This window comes from Amblyraja radiata, chromosome 1 (assembly GCF_010909765.2).
Source record: "Amblyraja radiata isolate CabotCenter1 chromosome 1, sAmbRad1.1.pri, whole genome shotgun sequence".
NCBI classification, from domain to species: Eukaryota; Metazoa; Chordata; class Chondrichthyes; order Rajiformes; family Rajidae; genus Amblyraja; species Amblyraja radiata.
Window position 1 is genome coordinate 183,804,248 of NC_045956.1, and position 21,725 is coordinate 183,825,972.

At 47.4% G+C, this 21,725-nt stretch overlaps 1 protein-coding gene across 1 annotated transcript in view; it reads right to left on the minus strand.

Moving 5' to 3' along the window:
• Positions 1 to 225: 225 nt before the first annotated feature.
• LOC116982605 (nucleophosmin-like) overlaps positions 226 to 21,725 on the minus strand; it is a 110,305-nt gene continuing 88,805 nt past the window's right edge. Inside the window, exons 8-10 of the mRNA XM_033035893.1 lie at positions 10,320 to 10,433; positions 3,180 to 3,254; positions 226 to 586 (exon numbers count right to left, since the gene is read on the minus strand). Coding sequence (XP_032891784.1) covers positions 536 to 586; positions 3,180 to 3,254; positions 10,320 to 10,433 — 240 coding nt within the window. The 3' untranslated portion in view covers positions 226 to 535. The remainder of the gene's footprint in view (positions 587 to 3,179; positions 3,255 to 10,319; positions 10,434 to 21,725) is intronic.

Here is a 21,725-nt window from a genome sequence, read left to right on the forward strand (position 1 = left end):
AAGTTGCCTTTGGAGTAATGGGGCTGTCCCACTGTGCGAGTTCATTCAAGAGCTCTCCCGAGTTAAAAAAAAAAAATCAAACTCGTGGTAAGCACGTAGAATGAACGTAGCGGGTACGTCGGAGCTCGGGGACGTCTCTTAGCGGCTCGTAACGCTAACGGCAGGTACTCGGGAAACGCGGTAAGCTCGGGAAGACTCGTGAAGATTTTTCAACATGTTGACAAATGTCCACGAGAGCCCCGAGTACCTACGAGTGGCCATTACCGTAAATCTCCGAGTTCGAATCAGGGCAAACTCGGGAGAACTCTTTGAATGAACTCGTACAGTGGGACAGGGCTTTCACTCGGGAAACGTAAAGGGACACAGCGAAGGATGACTTATCTGTGACACCAAAACACTTCCAAACAAAATGTGGTCAGCGGATATCCTGCAGACAGAATCAACGTCTTTTTTGGTTGGATGAGGGACCTCCATCGATGGCTGTGAAGCGGTGGACGGTCTTCGAGGGAAACAAGCGCGTAAACTCAGGCATCCTTCACTTGGCACGCTTCAAGGTCTGGCCCCAGGTCCACAGCTCCTCAACGACCTGCCGGCAGAGATGGCCATGTTCGTAAGTCAAAGGAGCAGAATTAGGCCATTCGGCCCATCGTCCACTCCACCATAGAGAGGAATACTGCAGGTCTGAAGAAGGTTCTCGAACCCGAAACGTTACCTATTTCCTTCGCTCCATAGATCCTGCCTCACCCGCTGAGTTTCTCCAGCATTTTTGTCCACACACACACACACGTGTACACACACACACACACACACACACAGGCACACACACACACGCACACACACAGACACACACACACACACACACACATAGATCTATATATATATTACAAAAACTTTCATCTTGTCTGTGTGTGCGCGTGCATGTGATTCGTGGCCTGAATTACGCCAAAATGGCACAGGATAGCGCTACAATTGTTGGACCACCTTACACCACTGTCCTGTGGTGTGTTGTATCAAGTTTCGTTCAGGTTGATGGTATATTTTACAAGTTATTCACATTTAAAACTTTAAAAGTTTGACTTTTGACTTATCTTCTCAGTGTCAAAAATCAAAATCCAATTGCTGGCCCTGCCCGCAACAATGTTGCAATCACAGAACACCGAGTCCTGGCAGCAAGTTTTTAAAGTTTAAAACGAGGAGGGGGAGGGAGTGCTGGGGGAAGCAGGGGAAGTGCAATTCTTGTTTAAAGTCCTGGCAGCAAGTGCAATTGCACTTTTTAAAAAAGTTTATAAAGAGGGAGTCTGAAGAGGAAGGGGAGGGAGTACCGGGGGATAAGGGGAAATGAGCCACCCCTGCGCAGTTGGGGCTATGGGTGAGTGGTGGAATATTGCGTTGGGGGAATGGGTTGCGTTGGGGGAACGGGTGAGTGGTGGAATATTGCATTGGGGGAACGAGTTGTGTTGGGGGACCAGGCTTCCCGTGTGACAGGGACCCAACGAGTCCCACTTGGTATATAAAATGCACGCACACACACACACACACACACATATATTAATCCATACACATACAAACACACACTCACATACATACAAATAAAAAACACCAAAATGCACTCTGTCCAGCTGAAAATCATCTTTCCCATAGTAAATTCAGTTTGATTTGACTTGAGTTGCCTTTGCCTAGTGTGTTTGATCCACCTTTGGAAACAAACAATGAAAGCTAAACAATTGTGTACTGAAAATAAGACCTGGGAATTCTCTTCACATTTGAATTTAAGGACCAATGTCGGCCCCTGCTCGTGGGACCCGGCGGACCGCGGCCTGCAGGGGGAGCCGCAGAGCCGGCCCCTGGTCGTCCCCTGAAGACCAGAGACCATGAGGATGGAGTCAATGACGACGGACACGAGGGGCGAGGCCGGTGGGAGAGGAGAGGGAACCGGGGTCTGGCCCTTCCCGCCCTCGAGGTCGGCTCCCACCCTTCGGGGAACAAAGGTGGGCGGGCGAGGAGAGGACAGGGACGTGAGTTCACTGGTCGATCCACACGTCCAAGGAAGGTGACGGCTGGAGGCCCCGCAGCAGCCTGGGGCTCGCCTGGATCGGGCACCGCTCGTAACAACTGGAGCACGGTCTGGACTTGGATAATGGCGCCAGAACATGGCGCCTCTTGCAAGCAGGATGAGTGGTCTATTTCTTTATACTTTGCTTATCGAGGATGTGGTTAGGTATGGCAACAATGTACAGCTGCTCCCCGATTTACGATGCTTCGACTTGCGATATTTCGACGTTACGATCGGCAAACGCTCAACCACGGCAGCAAGCCGCACGTCGCGTCCGATCACGTGATCGCAACGTATTAAATGCGTTTTCGACGCGTTATTTTCGGTTTACGATGGGTTTATCGGTACGTAACCCCATCGCAGGTCGAGGAGCAGCTGCACTGGATGTTTGTAAGAAGAGAGTTTGTAAGCGGCTGCACATGTGAATAAAAGCAACATTGAAGTGGTCAATTTCTCCCTTCCCACCCAAACCACCCCCTCTCCTGGCACTTTCCCTTGGAACTGCAGGAAATTGCTACACTTGTTGCTTTACCTCCCCCTTTGACTCCATTCAAGGACCCAAGCAGTCTTTCCAGGTGCGGCACAGGTTCACCTGCACCTCCTCCAACCTCATCTATTGCATTCGCTGCTCTAGGTGTCAACTGCTCTACATCGGTGAGACCAAGCGCAGGCTTGGCGATCGCTTCGCCCAACACCTCCGCTCGGTTCTCAATAACCAACCTGATCTCCCGGAGGCTCAGCACTTCAACTCCCCCTCCCATTCCATATCTGACCTCTCTGTTCTGGGCCTCCTCCATGGCCAGAGTGAGTCCCACTATAAATTGGAGGAGCAGCACCTCATATTTTGCTTGGGTAGTTTACACCCCAGCGGTATGAACATTGACTTCTCCAATTTCAGGTAGTCCTTGCTTTCTCCCTCCTTCCCCTCCCCTTCCCAGCTCTCCCACAGCCCACTGTCTCCGCCTCTTCCTTTCTTCTTCCCGCCCCCCCACCCCCACCTCCACATCAGTCTGAAGAAGGGTCTCGACCCGAAACGTCGCCTATTTCCTTAGCTCCATAGATGCTGCCTCACCCGCTGAGCTTCTCCAGCATTTTTGTCTACCATTGAAGTATTGAAGTTACTTACTTTTTGATCTTCGAATCGGAACGAGCTTTTTACAAAGTTTTGAAACTTCTGCATGGTCTTCGGTAGGTGCTGCCCCTGGAAAGCAACATCAAACCAGGTCCGTGACACACGGAACACAACAAAGATCATAAGGCATCGGAGCAGAACTAGGCCATTCAGCCCATCTAGTCTATTCTGCCATTTAATCATGAACCATCCTTCTAACAACTAGAGCAGTCCTGAGCTACTATCCACCTCATTGGAGATTCTAGGACTATCTTTGATTGAACTTTACTGGACTTCATCTTGCACTAAATGTCAAATTATAAAAGGACTTGACAAGCTAGATGCAGGAAAAATGTTCCCAATGTTGGCCGTGTCCAGAACCAGGGGCCACAGTCTTAGAATAAAGGGGAGGCCATTTAAGACTGAGGCGAGAAAAAACTTTTTCACCCAGAGAGTTGTGAATTTGTGGAATTCCCTGCCACAGAGGGCAGTGGAGGCCAAGTCACTGGATGGATTTAAGAGAGAGTTAGATAGAGCTCTGGGGGCTAGTGGAGTCAGGGGATATGGGGAGAAGGCAGGCACGGATTATTGATTGGGGACGATCAGCCATGATCACAATGAATGGCGGTGCTGGCTCGAAGGGCCGAATGTCCTCCTCCTGCACCTATTTTCTATGTTTCTATGTTTCTATGACGGTGCGCACTTTCAAGCTTCTGTACACTCTGCAAGATGGCAGCAGGGAGAAGAACATGTGCCTCCAGTAATGTCTGAAGAAGGGTCCCAACCCGAAACGTTGTCTATCTTTTATCCCCACAGATGCTGACAATGATCAATAGGTAGACAAAAGTGCTGGAGAAACTCAGCGGGTGCGGCAGCATCTATGGAGCGAAGGGAATAGGCAACGTTTCGGGCCAAAACCTTCAGACAATAGGGACAGTCTTGGCAGTCGAACCCAATTTCTATTTTTCTATGAGACAAGAGAGTTTTATTGTCATGTGTCCCAGATAGGACAATGAAATTCTTGCTTGCTGCAGCACAACAGAATATGTAAACATAATACAGAACAGGAGATAAACTTTCAGTATGTCTACATACCATATATATACACAATAAATAAACAGATAAAGTGCAAAAGGCTGTTATTGTTCAGAGTTTGTTTGATGTCGTGTTTAGTAGCCTGATGGCTGTGGGGAAGTAGCTGTTCCTGAATCTGGATGTTCCAAATTCCAAGCTCCTGTATCTTCTTCAGACTGAAGAAGGGTCTCGACCTGAAACGTCACCCATTCCTTCTCTCCAGAGATGCTGCCTGTCCCACTGAGTTACTCCAGCATTTTGTGTCTACCTTTGATTTACACCAGCACCTGCAGTTCTTCCCTAAACTAAACTGATGTTCCAGCTCTTGACATGTAGACTTCTAGGCCAAGCCAATACAGATGCTTTGTCCACATCTGTACATGTGACAATTAAACCAAACTTAAGGATGTTAAAGGTTGCGGAGTCAGGGGTTATGGGAAGTGCAGCGTAGGTTGAGGGAGTGCAGCGTAGGTTTACAAGTTTAATACCGGGATGGCGGGACTGTCATATGCTGAGAGAATAGAGCGGCTGGGCTTGTACACTCTGGAGTTTAGTAGGATGAGAGGCAATCTTATTGAAACATATAAAATTATTAAGGGTTTGTTCAAGTGTTCAAGTGAATTTATTGTCATGTGTCCCTGTATAGGACAATGAAATATATAGACACGCTAGTGGCAGGAAACATGAACCGGGGGACACAGTTTAAGAATAAGGAGTAAGACATTTAGACGGAGATGAGGAAACACTTTTTCTCACAGAGAGTGGTGAGTCTGTGGAATTCTCTGCCTCAGGGGGGTGGTGGAGGCCGGTTCTCTGGATGCTTTCAAGAGAGAGTTAGATAGGGCTCTTAAAGATAGCGGAGTAAGGGGATATGGGGAGAAGGCAGGAACGGGGTACTGATTGGGGATGATCAGCCATGATCACATTGAATGGCGGTGCTGGCTCGATGGGCCGAGTGGCCTACTCCTGCACCTATTGTCTATTGTCAAACTCAACTGGAGTCAACGCAACAACTCACTCAACTGCAAATGCGGAATTACCACGAACAGCAGCATGAGCCAGGTAACACCTGAAACGTTGCCATGGGAGAGATGGAGGAATGGGCGAAGACTGCGGGAAGTTTTTTCAGCAGAAGGCCATGGACAGGTCACACAGTAGGTGGTGGAGCAGAGGTGCGGCAAACAGGAGCACCGAGAAAGAGGGAGGCTGATTTGGAAAAAGGTTGACCGGGAAAGTAGTGGAGCATTTGGGATGGGTGCAGGCAACTGGGAAAAGTGGGATGGGGAGGAGGGAGAAAGGCCTGGAAAAGGGTGGGGTGACGTGAGCGTGGAGTGGTAATAGACAATAGACAATAGGTGCAGGAGTAGGCCATTTGGCCCTTCGAGCCAGCACCGCCATTCAATGTGATCATGGCTGAGATCATGGTGGGAGAAAACGGGGAAGGAAGAGGGGTATCGGTAAAAGTTGGGGAGGGAAATCGGGAAAGGAGGGGGTGGGGAAATTTGTAATGGGGGGGGGAAGGGGGAGGATAATGGGACAGGAGAACGGGAAAGGAGAGGGGAATCGGAAAAGGGGGATAGGGTGATTGGGCAAGGGGGAGGGAGACAGAAAGAGAGAGGGAGGGAGATTAGGAAAGGAGGAGGATGGAGAGCGGGTAATGGGGAGCGAGAATTGGAAGAGCAAATATGTAAGGAGATTGCAGATATTAGTAGTAAGCACAAGGTAGTGATTGTGGGAGATTTCAACTTTCCACACATAGACTGGGAAACACATTCTGTAAATGGGCTGGATGGTTTGGAGTTTGTAAAATGTGTGCAGGATAGTTTTTTGCAGCAATACATAGAAGTACCTACTAGAGAAGGGGCAGTGCTGGACCTCCTGTTAGGAAATGAGACAGGTCAGGTGGCGGAGGTATGTGGTGGGGAACAGTTCGGGTCCAGTGATCACAATACCATTAGTTTCAATATAATTATGGAGAGGGTCAGAACTGGACCTAGGGTTGAGATTTTTGATTGGAGAAAGGCTAACTTTGAGGAGATGCGAAATGATTTAAAAGGAGTGAATTGGGACATTTTGTTTTATGGGAAGGATGTAGAAGAGAAATGGAGGACATTTAAAGGGGAAATTTTAAGAGTACAGAATCTTTATGTCCCTGTTCAGTTGAAAGGAAATAGTAAAAATTGGAAAGAGCCCTGGTTTTCAAGGGAAATTGGACACTTGGTTCGGAAAAAGAGAGAGATCTACAATAATTGTAGGCAGCATGGAGTGAATGAGGTGCTTGAGGAGTATAAAGAATGTAAAAAGAATCTTAAGAAAGAAATTAGAAAAGCTAAAAGAAGATATGAGGTTGCTTTGGCAAGTAAGGTGAAAGTAAATCCAAAGGGTTTCTACAGCTATATTAATAGCAAAAGGATAATGAGGGATAAAATTGGTCCATTAGAGAGTCAGAGTGGACAGCTATCTGCAGAGCCAAAAGAGATGGGGGAGATATTGAACAATTTCTTTTCTTCGGTATTCACCAAGGAGAAGGATATTGAATTATGTGAGGTAAGGGAAACAAGTAGAGTAGCTATGGAAACTATGAGATTCAAAGAAGAGGAAGTACTGACACTTTTGAAAAATATAAAAGTGGATAAGTCTCCAGGTCCTGACAGGATATTCCCTAGGACATTGAGGGAAGTTAGCGTAGAAATAGCAGGGGCTATGACAGAAATATTTCAATTGTCATTAGAAACGGGAATAGTGCCGGAGGATTGGCGTACTGCGCATGTTGTTCCATTGTTTCAAAAGGGTTCTAAGAGTAAATCTAGCAATTATAGACCTGTTAGTTTGACGTCAGTGGTGGGCAAATTAATGGAAAGGATACTTAGAGATAATATATATAAGCATCTGGATAAACAGGGTCTGATTAGGAACAGTCAACATGGATTTGTGCCTGGAAGGTCATGTTTGACTAAACTTCTTGAATTTTTTGTAGAGGTTACTCGGGAAATTGATGAGGTTAAAGCAGTGGATGTTGTCTATATGGACTTCAGTAAGGCCTTTGACAAGGTTCCTCATGGAAGGTTGGTTAAAAAGGTTAAATTGTTGGGTATTAATGGTGGAGTAGCAAGATGGATTCAACAGTGGCTGAATGGGAGATGCCAGAGAGTAATGGTGGATGGTTGTTTGTCAGGTTGGAGGCCAGTGACTAGTGGGGTGCCACAGGGATCTGTGTTGGGTCCACTGTTGTTTGTCATGTACATCAATGATCTGGATGATGGTGTGATAAATTGGATTAGTAAGTATGCAGATGATACTAAGATAGGTGGTGTTGTGGATAATGAAGTAGATTTTCAAAGTCTACAGAGAGATTTAGGCCATTTGGAAGCGTGGGCTGAAAGATGGCAGATGGAGTTTAATGCTGATAAGTGTGAGGTGCTGCATCTTGGCAGGACAAATCAAAATAGGACGTACATGGTAAATGATAGTGAGTTAAGGAATGCAGTTGAACAGAGGGATCTAGGAATATCTGTGCACAGTTCCTTGAAGGTGGAATCTCATGTAGATAGGGTGGTAAAGAAAGCTTTTGGTGTGCTGGCCTTTATAAATCAGAGCATTGAGTATAGAAGTTGGGATGTAATATTAAAATTGTACAAGGCATTGGTGAGGCCAATTCTGGAGTATGGTGTACAATTTTGGTCGCCTAATTATAGGAAGGATGTCAACAAAATAGAGAGAGTACAGAGGAGATTTACTAGAATGTTACCTGGGTTTCAGCAACTAAGTTACAGAGAAAGGTTGAACAAGTTAGGTCTTTATTCTTTGGAAGGTTAACCTTGAAGAAGGTTAAGGGGGGACTTGATAGAGGTCTTTAAAATGATGAGAGGGATAGACAGTTGACGTGGATAAGCTTTTCCTATTGAGAGTAGGGAAGCTTCAAACAAGAGGACATGACTTGAGAATTAAGGGACAGAAGTTTAGGGGTAACATGAGGGGGAACCTCTTTACTCAGAGAGTGGTGGCTTTGTGGAATGAGCTTCCAGTGGAAGTGGTGGAGGCAGGTTCGATTTTATCATTTAAAAATAAATTGGATAAGTATATGGACGGGAAGGGAATGGAGGGTTATGGTCTGAGTGCAGGTATATGGGACTAGGGAAGAATAAGTGTTCGGCACGGTCTAGAAGGGCCGAGATGGCCTGTTTCCGTGCTGTAATTGTTATATGGTTATATGGTAAGGAGAGGGAGAGAAATTGGGAAAGAGGGGGATGGAAAGCGGGAAAGGAGAGGGACTAAGATTGGGTAAGGAGATGGCGGCAGAGTGGGATAAGAGCGGGAGGAAGAGTGGGAAGGGGAGGTTGATTGGGAAAGGGGCGGAGAACTGTGGAGATTGGGAAAGGAGAAGGATGCAGATTGGGAAAGGAGGGGCAGTGGGGAACCGGGAAAGGAGGGGGGAAACCAGGAAAGGGGATTGGGGAGGGAGACCGGGGGAGCAGAGGATGTGGGTGAAAAATGTGAAAGTCTGTATGGTTGGCACAGATGCGGCATTACCAGAAATAGTTAACGCACAGAGTCTCAGGATTGCCCAGACTGTGGGATTCGAGAACCCTGCAGTTGTACAGGGCCCTAGTGAGACCACACCGGGAGTATTGTGCGCAGTTTTGGTCCCCTAAGTTGAGGAAGGACATTCTTGCTATTGAGGGAGTGCAGCGTAGGTTTACAAGGTTAATTCCAGGGATGGCGGGACTGTCATATGCTGAGAGAATGGAGCGGCTGGGCTTGTACACTGGAGTTTAGAACGATGAGAGGATATCTTATTGAAACATATAAGATTGTTAAGGGCTTGGACACGCTAGAGGCTGGAAACATGTTCCCGATGTTGGGAGAGTCCAGAACCAGGGGCCACAGTTTAAGAATAAGGGGTAAGCCATTTAGAACGGAGACGAGGAAACACCTTTTCTCACAGAGAGTTGTGAGTCTGTGGAATTCTCTGCCTCAGAGGGCGATGGAGGCAGGTTCTCTGGATGCTTTCAAGAGAGAGCTAGATAGGGCTCTTAAAAATAGTGGACTCAGGGGATATGGGGAGAAGGCAGGAACGGGGTACTGATTGGGGATGATCAGCCATGATCACATTGAATGGCAAGTGCTGATTCGAAGGGCCGAATGGCCTACTCCTGCACCTATTGTCTATTGACATCGGTTTAAGGTGAGAGGGGTGGGTGTATAGAATGAGCTGCCAGAGGAGGTAGTTGGGGCAGGGACTTTCACAACGTTTAAGAAATGTAGACAGATCTCAGTATATGGATAGGACAGGTTTAGTGGGATATGGATCAAATGCAGGCAGGTGGGACTAGTGTAGATGGGACATGTTGGTCTGTGTGTGGGTAAATTGGGCTGAAGGGCCTGTTTCTGTGCAGAATGACTCCGTGACTTGATATGAGGACGGACAAACCTGTCCTGGAGGCATCTGCACTCAAAGTGGAGCCTGCAAGCATCATAAAGAATCGGTCAGCTGGGCTTGTATACTCTGGATTTTAGAAGGATGAGAGGGTATCTTATAGAAACATATACAATTCTTAAGGTAGACAAAAGTGCTGGAGAAACTCAGCGGGTGCAGCAGCATCTGTGGAGCGAAAGAAATAGGCAACGTTTCGGGCCAAAACCCTTCTTCTTATACAATTCTTAAGGGATTGGACAGGAAAACCAGAACCAGGGGTCACAGTTTAGGAATAAGGGGTAGGCCATTTGGGACTGAGATGAGGAAAAACTTTTTCACCCAGAGAGTCGTGAATCTGTGGAATTCTCTGTCACAGAAGGCAGTGGAGGCCAATTCACTGGATGTTTACAAGACAGTTAGATATAGCTCTTAGGGTTAATGGAATCAATGGATTTGGTGGGAAAAGCAGGAACGGGGTACTGATTCTGGATGATCAGCCATGATCATATTGAATGGCGGTGCTGGCTTGAAGGGTCGATGGCCTACTCCTGCACCTACTTTCTATGTTTCTATGATTAAACTGGAACGGGTACAAATCCTGCTCACCAAAATATAAAGAAATGGCATTCCATTAAAGGCCACTCTTGAATAATATGGGGAGTTACCTTTTGAACAATGGTCTTCATTTTGGTTTTAATATCATCTACTGTGATTTCAGTCTTGGACGTTTTCACGGGCTTTAATTTGTCTTCTCGCTTTTTTGTGTTTTTTCCCGGAGTCTGCAACACAGAAAAATGTAACCAATATCATCCTTGCCCACAGACTGTTTAGGCCACATGTCAGTATAAACTCTGTCCTCTCCTGCTCCATCATCATTGCAGAACAGAACATTTTTTACACCTCCATAAAATATACCACCACATTTGGTTCAGTTTAGAGACACAGCGTGGGAACAGGCCATTCAGACCCACTGAGTCCGTGCCGACCAGCAATCACCCTGTAGAGAATATGCTGAGAATGTAGTGTGTACAAAGTGGTTCATTGGAGAGAATTATGGACTTAGCCCAGACCAATCCACAAACCAACCTCCCTTCCACTGACTCCCAACAACATTTCACACTGCCACGGTGGCGCAGCGGTAGAGTTGCTGCCTTATGCCCCTGTCCCACTTAGGAAACCTGAACGGAAACCTCTGGAGACTTTGCGCCCCACCCAAGGTTTCCGTGCGGTTCCCGGAGGTAGCAGGTGGTTGCCGGAGGTTGCAGGTAGTGGAAGCAGGTAGGGTAGACTGACAAAAACCTCCGGGAACCGCACGGAAACCTTGGGTGGGGTACAAAGTCTCCAGAGGTTTCCGTTCAGGTTTGCTAAGTGGGTCAGGGGCATAACAGAGAATGCAGCGCCGGAGACCCGGGTTCGATCCCGACTATGGGTGCTGCCTGTACAGAGTTTGTACGTTCTACCCGTGACCTGCGTGGGTTTTCTCCGAGATCTTCGGTATCCTACCACATTCCAAAGACGTACAGGTTTGTAGGTTCATTGGCTTGGTAAACATAGAAAGATAGAAAATAGATGCAGGAGGAGGCCATTCAACCCTTCGAGCCAGCACCGCCATTCATTGTGATCATGGCTGATTGTCCCCTATCAATAACCCGTGCCTGCCTTCTCCCCATATCCCTTGACTCCACTAGCCCCTAGAGCTCTATCTAACTCTCTCTTAAATTCATCCAGGTATAAATGTTTAAAAAAATATTATCCCTATTGGGTGTAGAATAGTGTTAATGTGCGGGGATCGCTGGTCAGCGCGGACCCGGTGGGCCGGAGGGCCTATTTCCGCGCTGTATCTCTAAACTAAAGGCTACCAACATAATCAAGGACACCGGTCACTCCCTCTTCTTCCCTCTCTCATCCGGCAAGAGGTACAGAAGAGTGAAAATGCACACTTCCAGATTCAGGGACAGTTTCTTCCCAGCTGTTAATAGGCAACTGAACCATCCTCCTTAGTTCATAAGTGATACAAGCAGTATGAGGCCGTTCGGCCCATCATGCCTACCCCGCCATTCAATCATGGCTGATCTATCTCTCCCTCCCAACCCCAACTCAGAGACCTACCCACCAGCAGAAACTTTCTTGAGCAAAACATAAAGTGCTGGAGCAACTCCAGTAACAGTGGTGCAGCGGTAGAGTTGCTCTATAACAGGGCCAGAGACCTGGGTTCGATCCTGACTACGGGTGCTGTCTGTACGGAGTTTGTACGTTCTCCGGGTTTGTTTTCCTCCGGGTGCTCCCATTTTCTCCCATACTCCAAAGACGTACAGGTTGGTAGATATTGTAAATTTCCCCTAGTGTGCAGGATAGTTGCAAGTATACGGGGATTAAGAAGGAACTGCAGATGCTGGAAAATCGAAGGTAGACAAAAGTGCTGGAGATACTCAGCGGGTGAAGCAGCATCTATGGAGAGAAGGAAATAGGTAACGAAACGTTGCCTATTTCCTTCGCTCCATAGATGCTGCTGCACCCGCTGAGTTTCTCCAGCACTTTTGACTACTATACGGGGATTGTTGATCGGCGCGGACTCGGTGGGACGAAGGGCCTGATTCCGCACTGTATCTCTAAACTATACTGAACCCAGCAGGTCAGGGAGCAGCTATCGAAGCAATCGACAGACGACATTTCGTGTTGGGACCCTTCTTCAGACCGACCTGAAACATTGCCAGTCAATACCGGCCACAGATGCTGCCTGGCCCGCTGAGTTACTCCTGAAGAAGGGTCTCGACCCCAAACGTCACCTCTTCCTTCGTTCCATAGATGCTGCCTCACCCGCTGAGTTCCTCCAGCATTTTTCATCTACCTTCGATTTTTCAAGCATCTGCAGTTCTTTCTTAAACGCTGAGTTACTCCGGCGCTTTGTGCTTGGCCCAGGATTCCCAAAAGCCTGCAGTTCCTCATGTCCCCCTGAACCTGGGTCACTGGAGTTGTGAGGCAGAAGCTCCTCGAACCCAACAAACCCCGAATGCAACTGAGTTTTGTTCAATGCTCCTTTCACCTTTGATACCTCCTGAAATACTGCTCTTTGTTCCTCATGCCGGCTATTCCATTATAATTTAGTTTTTTTTAATTTAAATTAATGAGAAACGGCCGGGCAGTTCACTGCGGCTTACGTTGTGCCTGACCCAACAAGAACTCTCTTCACTCGAAACCAAAAAGGACAAAAGACATTCCATTCCCTAATATGGCCATCACTCACCTGAACGGGTGAATTAATGACACTTTCTCTTTTTTTCTCTCTCAAAAAAATAGGAAAGTAATGGAGAGCCTTGAGAATTAACAACTCCGGGAAGACAAAAAAAAAATCCAGTTGAAAATGAATGCCTCGCATCAGTCTTACATCAGTCAGATCAAAGACAATGTTATTATAGGATACAGAAACCACATTCAAATCCCTCGGAAAGGTAGGTGGCTTAGAGCCAGAACGGGTAGATTTGGAGCCTTCAAAGAATCGTGACGTGGGGACAACACAAATTGTTTTTTTGTGCTTTTCCACCAGGTTTTAAGCCCCTTTGCAATGCCTCCTTGCCTTTGTTTTTCCGGCACTCCGGCACGCAGAAGATGTGTGGAGGGCCGAGGGGAATTCACTTTGCAGATCCACTGCTCAGTTCAGTTCCCTGTCACCTGTACCGGGGCACGGTGAAAAGCTTTTGTTGCATGCTCGCCAGCCAGTGGGAAAATTACAATCGACCCGTTTACAGTGTACACACCATACACACCATTTTGGTCTCCTAATCTGAGGAAAGACATTCTTGCCATAGAGGGTGTACAGAGTACAGAGTACAGAGAAGGTTCACCAGACTGATTCCTGGGATGTCAGGACTTTCATATGAAGAAAGACTGGATAGACTCGGTTTGTACTCGCTAGAATTTAGAAGATTGAGGGGGGATCTTATAGAAACTTACAAAATTCTTAAGGGGTTTGACAGGCTAGATGCAGGAAGATTGTTCCCGATGTTGGGGAAGTACAGAACAAGGGGTCACAGTTTAAGGATAAGGGGGAAATATTTTAGGACCGAGATGAGGAAAACTTTTTTCACACAGAGAGTGGTGAATCTGTGGAATTCTCTCCCGCAGAAGGTAGTTGAGGCCAGTTCATTGGCTATATTTAAGAGGGAGTTAGATGTAGCCCTTGTGGCTAAAGGGATCAGGGGGTATGGAGAGAAGGCAGGTACAGGATACTGAGTTGGATGATCAGCCATGATCATATTGAATGGCGGTGCAGGCTCGAAGGGCCGAATGGCCTACTCCTGCATCTATTTTCTATGTTTCTATAAGGGAATTAAGATTAATGCAAGGTAAAGCCAGCAAAGTCCGATCAAACGCAGTCCAAGGGCCACTAAAGGGGTGGATGGTAGTTCAGGAAAAGCTCTCTGGTTGTGGTAGGATTGTTCAGGTGCCCGATAACAGCTGGGAAGAAACTGTCCCCTATATCTAAAGGGGAGGGAATATTCAGGTGAGATGGGCCAGTGAACAGTCACAGACTTCTTCTGGGCAACCCCTTGGTTTCTTCATGCTATCCCACACACGCACGGGACAATTTACAATTTTACCGAAGCCAATTAATCGACAAACCTGCACGTCTTTGGAATGAAGAGATGCCCTTATTGAGATATATTAGATTCTAAGGTATCTTGACAAAGTGAAGTGTAGGAAGAAATTGCAGATGCTGGTTTAAACCAAAGTTAGACACAAAAAGCTGGAGTAACTCAGCGGGACAGGCAGCATCTCTGGCGAGAAGGAATGGGCGACGTTATGGGTCGAGACGTCAGTCTGGAGAAGGGTCTGGACCCGAAACGTCACCCATTCCTTCTCTCAAGAGATGCTTAGTTACTCCAGCTTTTTATATCTATCTAACTTATTTTAACCTTACTCACCTAACTCTGGGTGAAAAAGATTCCTTTCTGATCCCCTCCGAATCACTTACCCCTTACACCAAATCTATGTTCTCCAGTTTTATCCATGTCTGAAAAAGAAAATAGATCCCTACAATCTGCCTTATCTACAGTATATATATATATATTTATCACTGTTCACAAGTTCGATTGTCAGGTCGGGGGGAGTTCCCCCCCGCCACGGGTACCATGTAATCCCGTGCTACCCGCTCCATGGTCGGATAGTCGGCGACTAAACCGTCTTCCCCACCTGGTTTGCCAGGTGAGGAGGGGGCTGTGGACCCCCAGCAGGACCAAAAACAAGACCTGTCTAGCGAGCCGACGGCCATCCACACTTCAGTAGAAGTTGTGATCACTGTCGTACACGGCATTGTAAGGAATGATGATAAAGCACACACACACCAACATCCTAGACTTCCAGCGGCGGAAGTCCGCAGGAACTGGAGGACAGAGATGTGTGGTGCGTCCGTCACCGTTCCCGTCGGAAACCAGCGCCACTGCCTCGCTAATGTTTTCAACGGTGATGAATGAATGAATGAATGCACAAGTTCTAATTCATAGGAGGAGAATTAGGCCATTCGGCCTATCGAGTCTACGCCGCCATTCAATCATGGCTGATCTATCTCTCCCTCTTAACCCCATTCTCCTGCCTTCTCCAGATAACCCCTGACACCCGTACTAATCAAGTACCGGTCACCTTAACAAATATCCACTGACTTGGCCTCCACAGCCGTCTGTGACAATAGAAACATATAAAATAGGTGAAGGAGTAGGCCATTCGGCCCTTCGAGCCTGCACCGCCATTCAATATGATCATGGCTGATCATCCAACTCAGTATCCTGTACCTGCCTTCTCTCCATATCCCCTGATCCCTTTAGCCACAAGGGCCACATCTAACTCCCTCTTAAATATAGCCAATGAACTGGCCTCAACGACCTTCTGTGGCAGAGAATTCCACAGATTCACCACTCTCTGTGTGAAAAATGTTTTTCTCATCTTGGTCCTGGAGTTAGTTCCACAGATTCACCACCCTCTGACTAAAGAAATTTCCCCTCATCTCTTTCCTGAAGGTATTTCCTTTGGAAAGTATTTGATGCAGGTACATTTAAAAGACAACAACATTTAAAAGACATATGGACTACTACATGGATAGGAAAGGTTTAGAGGGATATGGGGCAAATGTGGGTAAATGTGACCAGCTTAGATGGGCTATCTAGGTTGGCACGGACTGAGTGAGCTGGGATAAAAGTGGCCTCTCTCCATGTTGTATGACTCGATGGATCTTGATCTCTTCCTGTCCAGTGAAAAAAGACGCAGCCTCTCCAGTCCCTCTTCACCACTGAAACACCCCAGCCCAGACAATGTCCTGCTGAATTTCCCCTGCACCCTCTCAAACGCTATCAGGTCCTTTCTATAGTGGGATGACTAAAACCATATGCAGGGGCGGCAGGCTGACTACGGGGTGCTGTATGTACGACTTTGTAGTGCGGGAGTAGCGGTACAACTGCTGCCTCACAGCGCCGGTGACCCGGGTTCGATCCTGACTACAGGTGCTGACTGTACCTCCTCCCCGTGACCTGCGTGGGTTCTCTCCTGGACCTTCGGTTTCCCCCCGCACTCCAAAGTCGTACAGGTCAGTCGGTTAATTGGCTTTTATATAAATGTAAATTGTCTCTAGTGTGTGTAGGACAATAGACAATAGGTGCAGGAGTAGGCCATTCGGCCCTTCAAGCCAGCACCGCCATTCTATGTGATCATGGCTGATCATCCCCAATCGGTACCCCGTTCCTGCCTTCTCCCCATATTCCCTCACTCTGCTATCTTCAAGAGCCCTATTTAGCTCTCTCTTGAAAGTATCCAGAGAACTGGCCTCCACCGCCCTCCGAGGCAAAGAATTCCACAGACTAGTCCACAGAGAGTGGTCCACAGACCACAGATAGTGTTAGTGTGCGGGGATCACCGGTCGGTGCAGACTTGGTGGGCCAAGGGGCCTGTTTCCACGCTGTACCTTTAAACTAAACTAAAAACGGCCAGGAACAGCCTTAAAAGGGACTTTCTTTAGCACCTTCCATTGAGAATGTTCCAGTGAGCAGTTGGAGGTTGTTCCAGCGTTAAAACATGGTAACGGAGTAGTGAACAAACTCTCACAAACGGATAACGATCAGACTGAATGATAAGGATCGGATAATATGATTTTATGGGAAGTGTTTGAAGCTCTTAAAAGCTGCTGTGTTATTAAATGATTTAGCAATGATTCTTGAAGAATGAAGGTCCTTGTACATCAGTCACTGAAAGTAAAGGGCCTTCCCCACTGTACGAAGTAAATCAAGAGTTCTCCCGAGTTTTCCCCTGATTCAAACTCGGAGAGTGTCCGTAGCGGGTACGTAGGAGTTTGTGGATGTCCCGTAGCGGCTCGTACGAGTAACGGTAGGTATTTGGGAAATCCGGTAAACTCGTGACGTTTTTTCAACACTGTGAAAAATGTCCACGAGTAAAAAAATACTCGTGATGAAAAAAATTGTTACTTTTTACTCGTACGAGCCGCTACGTGACACATCCACGAGCTACTACGGTCCCGCTACGGACAGTCTCAGAGTTCGAATCAGGGGAAAACTCGGGAGAACTCTTGAATTACCTTGTCAGTCGTACAGACCCTTAAGCATGCAGGTACAGCAAGCAGTGAAGAAAGCTATTGGCATACTATCCTCCTTTATATACTTGGCTATCTTACCTACGAGTCTGAAGGGTCTCGACCCGAAACGTCACCTATTCCTTCGCTCCATAGGTGCTGCCACTCCCGCTGAGTTTCTCCAGCATGTATGTCTACCTAGCAATGATTCTTTGTCATTGCCAAATCAGTCTGCTCCTACCCCGCGTCCACCAGCGGTCCCTGAACACTACCACTATCCGACACACACGTGGGACAATTTACAATTTTACCGAAGCCAATTAACCGACAAACCTGCACGCCTTTGGGGTGTGGGAGGAAACGCGGAGAAAACCCACGCAGGTCACGGGGAGAACGAACAAACTCCGTGCAGACAGCACCCGCAGTCAGGATCGATTCCGGGTCTCCGGCGCTGTGAGGCAGCAACTCTACCACTGCGCCTCCACCGTTCCTGTCCTTGCAGTCCCTGTTAACATTTCCGATTTCTATTTGGTACAAAACAAAGTAGGCCTGCAGAAGATTTTATACTGCAATGATCCAATTCAATGATTCAATAATATGTTATTGCCGCATGTAACTCGGCACAGTGTGAAATGCTCTGTTTCGCATACAACCCGGTAAAATCACACAGCGGACCTCACCATGGCAGTACACAAGAGTCACCATGTTTCTGGCACTAACAAAGTTGCAAAAGATGTAACAAAGATGCAATATCTTCAAACAGATGCTCCCCGATTTACGATGCTTCGACTTACGATATTGCCATTGCGCAAACGCTGGGCAACGGCAGCGAGCTGCAGCTCACCTCCGGCCACGTGATCAAATTATATTAAATGCGCTTTGGACTTGCGATATTTTCTTTTTTACGATGGGCTTATTGGAACGTAACCCCATCATAGGTCGAGGAGCAGCTGTACGTCAATAGGTTTATTATTTCCCGGGATGGCGGGACTGTCATATGCTGAGAGAATGGAGCAGCTGGGCTTGTACACTCTGGAGTTTAGAAGGATGAGAGGACATCTCATTGAAACATATAAGATTATTAAGGGTTTGGACACGCTAGAGGCAGGAAACATGTTCCCGATGTTGGGGGAGTCCAGAACCAGGGGCCACAGTTTAAGAATAAGGGGTAAGCCATTTAGAATGGAGACGAGGAAACACTTTTTCACACAGAGAGTGGTGAGTCTGTGGAATTTTCTGCCTAAGAGGGCAGTGGAGGCAGGTTCTCTGGATGCTTTCAAGAGAGAGCTAGATAGGGCTCTTGAAGATAGCGGAGTCAGGGGATATGGGGAGAAGGCAGGAACGGGGTACTGATTGGGGATGATCAGCCATGATCACATTGAATGGTGGTGCTGGCTCGAAGGGCCGAATGGCCTACTCCTGCACATATTGTCTATTGAACACACCTAGACCACCTCCTATCTACCTGCGCCCAATCCCTATCCCTCCTTCCCCTGCTTCTGTTGGTACCCATCCAAAAGTCACTTCAATGGCACTATCATATCGTATCTGCCTCCACCACCAACCCTGGCAGTGCGTTCCAGGCACCCACCGCCCGCTGTGTAAAAAAAAAAAAAGGTTGCCCTGCACATCTCCTTTAACACACACTATTCCACTGGCTCTGAAAGACAACCTTACACCCCCCTGTAGCAAGACTAACCAGGCAGTCACGCTCTGATTACTACATAGTTATTAGGGCAAGAGACATCTGAACACTGTGGTTAAAGAACTAAAAGAAGCATTATTCCGCAATTTGTCTCGCATAATCATTCCAAACTTAATTACATGATGCTAAAGGCTGGAATTCATTTCATGTGGTAAAAGGCTAAATACTGTGATGTAAACCCATGTAAGTTGTAATTCAATACAGTTGATTCTTGGTCAGCCAATAACCCGTTTGCCATGAGGATTTCTCCTCATCAAGAAACAAAACAGGTGACTTAACAGGGGATTTGAAACTACACCAGCAGATCGCATGTGGTTGTAAAATACTTGACAACTTCTTTGCTAATCTGTTTTAGCTGCAGTGGTAAAAGGGAAACGTAAATAAACAACTGGGAAAATGCCAAGATCAGCAGCGAGGGATATTCAGGTGGAATGTGAAAGGTGTGAGCGGGCAGCTTTGTGTTTGTTTCGTTTGAGAGATACAGCATGGATATAGGCCCTTCGGCCCGCCAGGTCCATGCAGACCATCGATGTTATATGGTTCTATGTTATCCCACTCTCACATCCACTTCATAGTTTAGCTTCTTATTGTCATGTGTACCGAGGTACAGGGAAAAGCTTTTGTTGTGTTCTCACCACTCAAAGGAAATGACTGTACTCGCTAGAATTTAGAAGATTGAGGGGGGATCTTATAGAAACTTACAAAATTCTTAAGGGGTTGGACAGGCTAGATGCAGGAAGACTGTTCCCGGTGTTGGGGAAGTCCAGAACAATGGGTCACAGTTTAAGGATAAGAGGGAAGTCTATTAGGACCGAGATGAGAAAAACATTTTTCACACAGAGAGCGGTGAATCTGTGGAATTCTCTGCCACAGAAGGTAGTTGAGGCCAGTTCATTGGCTATATTTAAGAGGGAGATAGATGTGGCCCTTGTGGCTAAAGGGATCAGGGGGTATGGAGAGAAGGCAGGGATGGGATACAGAGTTGGATGATCAGCCATGATCATATTGAATGGCGGTGCAGGCTCGAAGGGCCAAATGGCCTACTCCTGCACCTATTTTCTATGTTTCTATGTTTCTACAAGGAATTAGATAGGGCGGCACGGTGGCGCAGCGGGTTAAGCTGCTGCCTTACAGCGCCAGAGACCCGGGTTCGATCCTGACGACCGGTGCTGTAGGTACGGAGTTTGTACGTTATCCCCGTGACCGCGTGGATTTTTTCCTGCATAAAGGGCCTGTCCCACTTTGGCGTCATTTGCGTGACATCATTTAGGTGTCACGATGCACGCGTTGCGATGCGCGCATGGTGTGCATTACGCGTGCATGACGCGTGGTGACGTAGGTAGTAGCCCCAGGATTTTGGGATGTACAAAATCTTCGCGCGCCATCTGCGTGACGCGCAAATGACGCCCAGGTTGGACAGGCCCTTCAGTTTCCCCCCCACACTCCCAAGACGTCCAGGTTTGTAAGCTAATTGGCTCTGGTATAATTGCAAATTGTCCCTAGTGTATAGTGAACAGGGTGATCGAGGCTTGTCGAGGCGGACTTGGTGGGCCGAAGGGCCTGTTTCCATGCTGTATGTCTAAAGTCTAAAGTAAATCAAGCTGTCCACAGAGTACAGATAAAGAATAACATTCAGTGCAAGATAAATTCTGATGGAGTCTGATTAAAGATAGTTAAAAGTCTCCCATGAGATGGCAGGTCAGGACCACACTCTAGCTGGTGAGAGGAGCGTTCAGTTGCCTGGTGACAGCTGGGAAGAAACTGGCCCTGAATCTGGAGGTGTGTGTTTTCACACTTCAGTACCTCATGCCTGATGGGAGAGGGGAGAAGAGGGATTTTCTACACACTAAGGGCAATTTAAATAGGCCAATTAACCTATAAACCCACATGTGTTTGGGATGTGGGGGGAATACTGGAGCACCCGGAGGAAGCCCACACGGCCACAGAGAAAACATGGGGAACACAGGGAGACGAGGGATTAAAGGGCCTGTCCCATTTTGCGATTTTTTTCGGCGACTGCCAAGTTGTACGACACTCCGCGTCACCGTCACGTCAATCTACAAAACTCTGCGTCACCACAACACAAGAAGGTTACACCGAAGTATAATAATCACATTGGAAATGAACTTTTCTACAATAAATCTAGGGACCAATAACTTTTTAACGGATAAGTTGGCGCTTTATATACCCGCGTCACCGGCCGTCTCCCGCAGGGCAGCGTACGTTAGCGTGTGACAGGGCGCACGACATGATAAGGCACCCAGATGTCGCCTGAAGATGCTGAACTTTCCAAAATCCAGGGGCGACAGGGAGACACCGCGCGTCACTACATGCGTCACGCCGCGTCACGCCCCGACCACGCCGCGACAACCTCTTTTCAGGCTGTCGCCGAAAATGTCGCCCAAGTGGGACAGGCCCTTAACACTGCTTGGGGCTGGAGACTCGTAGAGGGCAGATTTCTATTACCGAAGGGCAACAGTGATGTTGTACATGCCTTCATTGGTCAGAGCATTGAATATGAGTCAGGAATTTATGTTGCAGCTCGATAAGACTTTGGTCGGGCCTTATTTGCAGTGTTGCCTACAGTTCTGGTTGGTCGCCCCATTATAGGAAGGATCTGAAGGCCAGCACCGCCATTCAATGTGATCATGGCTGATCATCCCCAATCGTGCCTTCTCCCCATATCCCCTGACTCTGCTATTTTTAAGAGCCCTATCTAGCTCTCTGGTGGAATCTTACGTTGAGGAACGTGTGCCGTTGGGGGCCCAGGCCTCCCAGCGGGGGCTATGGGTGAAT